Below are 9,601 nucleotides of genomic sequence, written 5' to 3'. Positions count from 1 at the left end.
CTGGCTATTCTATTCATCACTAGGAAATAAAGTTTTATTTTTATTTTACATTTGATCAAAGTACCTTATAAACAAGAGAACAAATGTCATAATGGAGACATTCCATACATCAAATGTAAGCTAATATAAAAAGTAAATTTTAAAAGGGCTTGCATCTTTCTGACTGACATTCTAAGAATAACCTTGGGCTCACGCTTGAAGATCTCTAGAAATTAGAGGATGGAACCCTTTTTTTTTCCTTTTTTTAATTTTTTTCCTAGTTTTTTCAAGGTTAGAGGTTGAAACTCTTTACAAGATTCAGCTGCATTGCAACAAAGTTCTTAACTTTTTTTTTTTTTTTGGTTTTTCAAGACAGGGTTTCTCTGTAGCTTTGGTGCCTGTCCCAGAACTAGCTCTTGTAGAACAGGCTGGCCTCGAACTCACAGAGATCTGCCTGCCTCTACCTCCCGAGTGCTGGGATTAAAGGTGTGCGCCACCACCGCCTGCTACTTGAAACTTTTTAAAAAAAAATTTATTGATATTTATTAAGCTCTACATTTTCTCTCCTCCCCTCCCTGCCTTTCTCCTTCCCCATTCAACCCTCCCCCAAGGTCCCCATGCTCCCAATTTACTCAGGAGATCTTGTCTCTTTATACTTTCTACTTCCCATGTAGATTAGATCTATGTGAGTCTCTCTTAGTGTCCGCATTGTTGTCTAAGTTCTCTGGGGTTGTGGTTTGTAGGCTGGTTTTCTTTGCTTTATGTTAAAAACCACCTATGAGTGAGTACATGTGATAATTGTCTTTCTGTGTCTGGGTTCCCTCACTCAAAATGTTTTCTAGCTCCATCCATTTTCCTGCAAAATTCAAGGTGCCGTTATTTTATTCTGCTGTGTAGTACTCCATTGTGTAAATGTACCACATTTTTCTTATCCATTCTTCGATTGAAGGACATTTGTTTTAGATTGTTTCCAGGTTCTGGCTATGACAACAAAGCTGCTATAAACATGGTTGAGCACATGTCCTTGTGGCACAATTGAGCATCCTTTGGATATATACCCAAAAGTGGTATTACTGGGTTTTGAGGAAGGTTGTTTCCTAATTTTCTGAGATATCGCCACACTGACATCCGAAGGGATTGTACCAGTTTGCATTCCCACCAGAAATGCAGAAGTGTTCCCCACAACCTCTCCAGCAGAAGTTGTTATCAGTGTTTTTGATCTTGGCCATTCTTAGAGGTGTAAGATGGAATCTCAGAGTTGTTTTGATTTGCATTTTTCTGATGACTAAGGATGTTGAACATTTCCTTAAGAGTCTTTCAGTCATTTTAGATTCCCCTGTTGAGAGTTCTCTGTTTAGGTCTGTACTCCATTTTTTTTATTGGATTATGTGTTCTTTTGGTGTCCAATTTTTTGAGTTCTTTGTATATTTTGGAGATCAGACCTCTGTCTGATGTGGGGTTAGTGAAGATCTTTTCCCATTCTGTAGGCTGTCATTTTGTCTTGTTGACTGTGTCCTTTGCTTTACAGAAGCTTTTCAGTTTCAGGAGGTCCCATTTATTAATTGTTTCTCTCAGTGTCTACTTGAAACTTATAACAAGGTAAATTGCCCGCCTGCTTTCCACCCGTTAGCATTATGTACGCTGGTTATCTTAGCCTATTCTTAGACTCTGTTGAGATTATAAAATGTTTGTGGCTGAGCTCACACATAGGTGACCCTGTCTTCGCCTCACAGCACTCACAAATCTTCCCACACTGCTGTGGCCAGCTGCTGTAATTCATGTCACGACCATGTGTGCATACAGATGCGTCCCCATGAATATCTATCTGCACAGCTCTAAATACAGCGCTCCCACGTGGCCAAATCCAGCCAGGCTCACTGAAGTTGGTGTCAGGTGGCCCACTGCAGATACCTGTCCCCTGCAGCTCCCATGACCAGCATCCTTTCTGTGGTCCTCTCAACCTGTCAGAAGGACCTGGGGACTGGGGTGGGGCTAAGGATTTCAGTAATGAAGACCCAAGTCTGAGGTCACGCCAGCTAGAGCAGCAGTTAGAGTTTGGAGTTCTAAGAACAGTCTGGCCCGTTAGTCATCTTTCCCCAGTAAGACAGAAACGTTAGAAAGTTTCATAAAGGAAAAAGTGTCAAATAATTTGCAAGAAAACCTGTTTGGTTTTTATCTCTTTTGGGGTCTTTTTGAGACAGGGCTTCGCTAAATATTTACCTAGGAAGGCCTCAAGCTCTTTCTGTCTTCCTCAGTATTCCAGCGCTGGGGACTCAGAAGTGGGTCACACCTTGCTAAAACTATTGAGTTATAATTTAGTATGAGACTCAAGGGACCTGAGCCTACTTTGTGTTGTTTCTTTCCTGAGACAGACTCACCCCCTGTTTTCTGCTTAAGACAGATTCAGGCGGGCTGGAGAGATGGCTCAGAGGTTAAGAGCATTGCCTGCTCTTCCAAAGGTCCTGAGTTCAATTCCCAGCAACCACATGGTGGCTCACAACCATTTGTAATGGGATCTGGTGCCCTCTTCTGGCCTGCAGGGATACACACAGACAGAATATTGTATACATAATAAATAAATAAATATTAAAAAAAAAAAAAGACAGATTCAGGCTAGCTGCCCCTCCTGGTGTGTCGTGCCCCCTCCCCTGTCCCCACCTATCTGGAGTGCTGAGATTACAGTGAGACACCCTGTCTGATTCTGGTTCTACTTCTGACTTCCTCTCTGGATCAACAGGATAGCTGAGCAAACTCCACATCCCTCATCAAACAGGAACAATGCTGCTATATTTAATAGCTTTGCAGGAAGATTTAAGTTTTATGGAAATGGAAAATGCTAGTAACGCAGTGTATTTGCTTTTCAGGCACTTTTGTAGCTTAACTGGACCCTTTGTGTCTAGTGCTGTGTGGTAATAGATGCTCTTCTTGCCCATCCTGGCGTGCTGCAGGGTGGGAGTCATCCTGACTCCTGCAGACTTCTCCACACTAATCAGTTCATGGAACTTTGGTCTGAAGGTGATCGCCATCAGGAAACTCGTACACACTGGTGTCCAGCCTATCTGCCACTTCTTTTGCTTCCTTCTGGGGAAGGAAAGGGTCACCAGGAGCCGGGTGGTGGTGGCACACGCCTTTAATCCCAGCACTCGGGAGGCAGAGTCAGGCAGATCTCTGGGAGTTCGAGGCCAGCCTGGTCTACAAGAGCTAGTTCCAGGACAGGAACCAAAAACTACGGAGAAACCCTGTCTCCAAAATCCAAAAAAAAAGGGTCACCAGGGAAGCCAAACGGTATAGGATGTAGAGGGCAGTTGGCCGTGTTCTCCCCCTGCCAGGCGGCACGGCTGAAGTACCCCTGGGACTCTTTGTTTCATCTCCCAAGTCCGTGCAGTTCCAATACAAGAGCATGTCCTGATTTGTCTCTGCACACCTCACGGCTGCCATGACCCTGGGACCGTGGCAGTTCTGTCTCCATGAAGAGCATCCAGATGCTCTTTAGAGCAGTAATTAGGTCAGGTATGGTTTTGGTCAAATACTGGAAATGAGGAATTTGCTCCAGCCCCTTCCTCACCCAGCCATATGGCGGGTACATCCCTGTCTCCATTCTGGGGAACAATCACTGCCTTGCTAGGGAACAGCGTGAAGGCAGACACTGGAGAACCCTGGCCAGCCCAGACCCTATCTGTTTGTTTGTTGGTTTACTTATTTATTTTGGATTTTCGCACCGGGGTTTCCCTGTGTTTTCCTGGGATACATTGTAGACCAGGCTGGCCTCGAACTCACAGAGATCTGCCTGCCTCTCCTAGCTTGATGGGATTAAAGGCAAGTGACACCATGTCTGGCTATTCATTTTTGAAACACAATCTTCTTTGGAAATATTTGTTTCTTTCTCTGTAGTCCTGATTGTGTTGGCATTTGTTCTGTAGACCAGGCTGGCCTCGAGCTCACAGAGATCCACCTATCTCTGCCTCCCAAGTGCTGGGATTAAAGGCATGTGCCACCACCATCACCCGACTAGAATCAATTTTTATTTTAGCTGACTTTCCTCTGCTTCCTCTATTCTCATCTTCTTCCCTTGTCTGCCACCTTTGAGTTTATTTTATTCTGGGAATCACCTATGTTGTGAATAAAGTCAACTTGCGGGTTTGTCAAGTTCCAGTCCTTAAATGCATCTGTAGCTCTGCTTAGGCGTCTGCCACTGCACGGAGCTGTTTTCTCCTTACAAACAGTAATGGCTGTGACGCCCACCTCCTGTGCTCATTGGTAGAAAATTTTTAACCCCTCGAGTTGATTTCGTTGTTTCCCCGTATCTCTGAAACTGTCTGGCCTTTGCAAGTTTCAGCTTAGACCTGCTGGGATTTGGGGACACTCTTGCTTCCTTTAGCTTTCCACCATTGTTTGGAAGATGGCAGCAGCATAGGTTCATGCTCTAGAGGTGTCACTGTGTGTGTGTGAGGCTGCAGTGGGCAGGTTGTCAATTCCAGAATCCTGGAGGGCATTTGAGAGGCCACAGCGCCCTTTTGGAAAGAACCGGTGGTTGGATGGACTGACATGCCACTGGTTAGGACAAAGAATGGGGTCAGGACTGGGGTCGGTCTGAGCCGGGACTGATTGGCCTTCTCACTTTTCTTATTAGGTCCTCACGACTCAATCTACAAAGAGCTTGCCTCCATCCTCCAAACATCTGAGGAACTTGAGTTTCTCTAAATCTGCCTGCCACATAAGGACCAGGCCAGAACCCCAGCTCAGCTTCAGCCCTGTGCACCACTTGCTCCCCCATAAGTCAGCGTAGAGCCACGACTTCCTATAGTTCCACAGCAATGGCATTAAAACATCCTAGTATCCTCCGGAGCATCCTTACCCACAAGCCAACACACCCTGGGCAAACCCTTTCTAATCCCCTTGCAGAGCCAAGTAAGACTTCTGCTACAGCCCAACAAGTTAGGTCTGCTGCTCAGTTCACACATGCAGCCACAGCCAGCTCTCAGACGACAGGTGTCATTGATGGCTCCAAGCCAGTATTCACTAACTGTACGACTACAGAAATCACAGGATGCAAAGTGACAGTCTCCAATGAGGGCAGCCAGATGAACACTCTCTGTGACAAGCAAGCTCTTCGCTATAGAAGCCAGCCAGCTACTCTTGAAGATGGCCATGTGATGAGCTTCAGTGGTGATCAAACTCAACTGGAAGACTGTCCAATCACTTCCGGGGGTGACCGAGCCTCCTGTTGTGGTCAGACAATGACCCCCAATGCTGACCCGACTTGCCATGGTCATCAGGAGATGGCCCTCAATAGTGACCAGGATGTCTTAGATGAGATTATAACTTTCCTCAGTGATGAATTACTCACCTATGGGGCTCAGACAATGGCCCCTAATACAAATGAGCCTTTCTCTGAGGGTCAGATGACTTTCTTTGGGGGTCAGATGAGAACTCAAACCAATGATTTAATGGGTGGGGTTCAGACAACTTTCCCCATTGGTAACCAGACTTTCTTTGGGGGTCAGATGACTCCAACCAGTGACCTTACAAATGGAGTTCAGACGACATTCCCCAATGGTAACCAGACTTTTTTGGGGGATCAGATGACAACCCCCAGTGGTCACCAGACTTCCTATGGGACTCAGATGATGCCCTGCATGGGTAACCAGGCTCTGCACAGAAGTGAGAATATAACACCCAGTGTTGATCAGACTTTTTATGGAAACCATACTCTCTATGGGGCTCAGATGGCCATTCAAGATGGAGACCAGACCTTACATGGCTTGCAGATGACAAACCCCAGTGGTGACCAGACCTTCTTTGACCATCAGAGGGCAAACTTGAACGGTGACCAGACCTTCTATGACCCCCAGAAAACAAACTTGAACATTGACCAGACATACTATGACCCCCAGATGTCAAACTTGAACGGTAACCAGACATACTATGACCCCCAGATGTCAAACTTGAACGGTAACCAGACATACTATGACCCCCAGATGTCAAACTTGAACGGTAACCAGATATACTATGACCCCCAGATGTCAAACTTGAACGGTAACCAGACATACTATGACCCCCAGATGTCAAACTTGAACGGTGACCAGACCTACTATGACCCCCAGATGTCAAACTTGAATGATGACCAGAGCTTCTACTACCCTCAGATGACAAACCCCAGTGGTGGCCTGACCCATTATACAGGACAGGTGATGTCTCTTGTCGGTAGCCAGATGCCCTTTCAGGACAGATCCCCATCTATTTCAAATTCTGCCTTGATCCAAAAACAACTTCCAGAACGTTCTTCAAGCTTTTCTTTGGCTCCAAGAAATCACCCAGATGTGAAAGAGGACCTCAGCACTCCGGACCCTAAGCTGCGGAAGAAGAAAAATCAGAAGTTCTACAAGTGCCAAATATGTGGGCAGAAATTCCAAAAATCTTCCCACATCCAAAGCCATATTCGCAAACACACTGGTGGGTGAGGGTCTGTGTGTATGAGGGCAGGGGAGTGGCTACAACTATGTGCCTTTATATAGAGCTTTGATATTATTTGAGATTATTGTCACTTCCTGGAAGTCTGGGACCCCAGGAGACCCTGGGGAAGGTTGCCAAGTTTGAGGGTGGATAAACAGGTTTTATTGGTAGCTCAGGTCCGAGGCCAGAAGACTGGGCTCTGGGCTCTGTGGCGTCCCTTGTACTACACGACGGGATGCGTGGGATATTAATTTGGTCCTTTGTAGAGGTTCGTGGGCTTGTTCTTTTTTATTTTATTTTTATCCCCCACACCCGAGATATGAGGTCCCACCATGCTGTCCACACTGGTTTTGAACAGCCTGGTTGAGGACATTCTCCCAACCCGAGCCACCAAGTCCCTAGGGCTATTAGCATGTGCCCTGCTCAGAGACTGTTGACTCCATCTCTGTAGGGACTGTCTCTGCTTGGACCTCCTTCTGTTACTCTTTCATTGGCTTTCTTGCTCATTCCTTCCTTACCTCTTTTGCTGTTTTTCTTTCTTCCCCTTCAAAGGTTTCCTCTTGTCTTTCCAACTCAACTCTCCCGCAGTTTTTTGTTTGTTTGGTTGGTTTTTGAGAGTCTTTTTTTTTTTTTAACTTGATTTTATTGAGCTATACATTTTTCTCTGCTCCCCTCCCTTTCAACTCTCTCCCGTGGTCCTCATGCTCCTAATTTACTCAGGAGGTCTTGTAGAGAAGGGTTTTCTCTGTAGCCTTAGACCCTTCCTGGAGCTTACTCTGTAGACCAGACTAGCTTAAAATGCACAGGAATCCACCTGTCTGCATCCCGAGTACTGGGATTTAAGTTGTGTGCCGCCATCACCCCCAGCCAGGCAGCTATTCATTTTCATATTCCAGTCTCCTCCATCTTGGTTAGCCTTGTCCTTGATTACTGTCGGGTCCCCTGAGCCTCCTTTCTCTGATTGTAACAAACCTCTCTTTCTCTCTACTTCAGGGGAGAAGCCCTACAAATGCACCATGCCTCGATGCCCGTGGAAATTCACCCGCTCAGATGAGCTCAGCCGACACATGAAAAAGCACATTGGGGGGCAGTCCTTCAGATGTGCAGTGTGCAACAGGGACTATTCACGGTCGGACAACTTAAGGCAGCATCAAAGAAAGCACCACCCAGAATTGTTTATCCATCAGTCCCCCAGGAAGCGTGTGGAGCTGTTAAAACCTGCTCTACAAGGACTCTCAGCACTAAAAAGATAAAGTAAATTTCTTCTCTGTGAAGACATTGTTTGAGAGTTAAGTGCAGCCAACAGGACTTTTAATTCAGCACCTAGGAGGCAGACCAACTCTAAGTTTGAGAATAGCCTGGATTATATAGTAACCCTTTCATAGAAAAAAATAATTAGGGCTGGAGAGATGGCTCAGCGGTTAAGAGCACTGACTGTTCTTCCGGAGGACCTGAGTTCAATTCCCAGCAACCACATGGTGGCTCACAACCATCTGTAATGAGATCTGGCGCCCTCTGGCCTGCAGGCATACATGGAGGCAGACTTTCTATACATAATAAATAAATGAAATCTTAAAAAAAAGAAGAAATAATTACTTATTGTCTATGAATAGTAGTTCACTTTAATTATTAAAATGTAGAAAATATACAACACATTAAAATTTATGATGCTGTTGATTCTATTTGTGGAGTTGATTCTCTTGCTCTTTTTTGTAGGCTCTGGAGACCAAAGTCAAGGTTATAGTGTTTGTCTACCTTTAGCTACTGGTTAGCTACTGGGCCATGTTGCTATTCCTGAAAACTCTTACATAGGTCTTTGAGAAAAGCAAAAGTTCCTTCTCATGTACACTTCTCGTGTACATTCTGCCTGAGAGCATACAGTTGACATTTTTTACTCAGATAATGTGTGAACTTTGTTTAAATAATCAAAATTGCTAATAAAATAAAGTATCACCCAAGTAGCAAACCAGGCATCGTCTTGTGTGTTCCTGTAACCCCAGCTCTGTGGGGAGGCCTTAGAGACAAGAGAAGTGCTGGATGCCAGTCTAGCTTAAAGAAAAACCCGCTGCAGGTCCAGAGAGAGACCTGGCCGTAAAGAAAAGGCAGATCATGATGAAGGACACCAATGTCAACCCGGGCACGGATTCACCTTCACACACAAGATTGTCAAGTGGGCCAGACCTGGTGGCCCCTGGCTGCTCACTTGCTCTCCATTCATTGTTCCAGCGGGTGTTGGGAACTGATGCTGCTTCTTTGGACCCTTCTTTAATTTTATTTATTAGCTTTCTTGTATGTTTTTGTTGGTTTTGTTGTCAGTTGATGGCATGGCATGGGTGGGAAGGACTCAGTTTTCTTTTAGGGGCTGGCCACTGGCAGTCTGACCAGGCTACAGGGAGAATATAGGCAACACAGAATGGACTTGGTATTCTTTTATTTTTTCCTTGTATTTTTTTTTTGGGCGGGGGGAGAGGGCGCCACAAGGGTGGGGGCATGAACCTGGGAGGTCTGAGAAGTGAATGTGATTGGGGTGCATTATGTGAAATTCCCAAACAAGGAAAGGTTTGTTTAAGGTCCTGTGTGATCTATTTCACGATTAATTTACCCCTCAATCCCGAACCTTTTCTCAATGAACTGACAGGAAAACCAGTGATGGTGAAACTCAAGCAGGGAATGGAACATAAGGGCTACCTGGTCTCTGTAGATGGCCATGTGAGCATGCAACTTGCAATTACAGAGTACATAGATGGTGCATTGTCTGGACAACTGGGTAAAGTTCTAATAAGGTGTGATAATGTCCTTTATATCCGAGGCATTGAGGAGGAGGAAGATGGAGCAATGTGAGAATAGCTTCTCGAGGGTTATAGATGTGTGTGTGTGTGTGTGTGTATTTCTATACAACAAACACAAAGATCTGGGTGCTTTTTCAAAAGAAAAAAGGAAAAAAGAAACCAAATGAGGCAGAGAGGAGGAAGCCTCTCATTGTCCCCGAATAAAATGAAAACAGGTAGAGGGTGGAGTGGGGATTAAATGTGTAGGCCACCATCGCCTGGCATTTTTCTTTGTTTTTAATATTCTTTCCCCCCTCAGTGATGAAGAGCCCTCTCTCTCTATCGTTCATACTGTGGTACTGTGAAGATGTATTGTAGTAAAAACATAGCGACTGTCTCTG

General features: G+C 45.3%; 1 protein-coding gene across 1 annotated transcript; it reads left to right on the top strand.

Annotated features, from left to right (window-relative positions):
* The first annotated feature begins 8,922 nt into the window (after nt 1-8,922).
* LOC130884322 (small nuclear ribonucleoprotein F-like) lies at nt 8,923-9,273 on the top strand. Its single transcript, XM_057785431.1, has one exon. The coding sequence runs from the start codon at nt 8,923-8,925 to the stop codon at nt 9,271-9,273; it is 351 nt and encodes a 116-aa protein (XP_057641414.1).
* Nucleotides 9,274-9,601: the final 328 nt, after the last annotated feature.

Source organism: Chionomys nivalis, chromosome 11, assembly GCF_950005125.1.
Source record: "Chionomys nivalis chromosome 11, mChiNiv1.1, whole genome shotgun sequence".
Taxonomy (NCBI): Eukaryota; Metazoa; Chordata; class Mammalia; order Rodentia; family Cricetidae; genus Chionomys; species Chionomys nivalis.
This window is presented reverse-complemented; position numbering and strand designations above follow the sequence as displayed.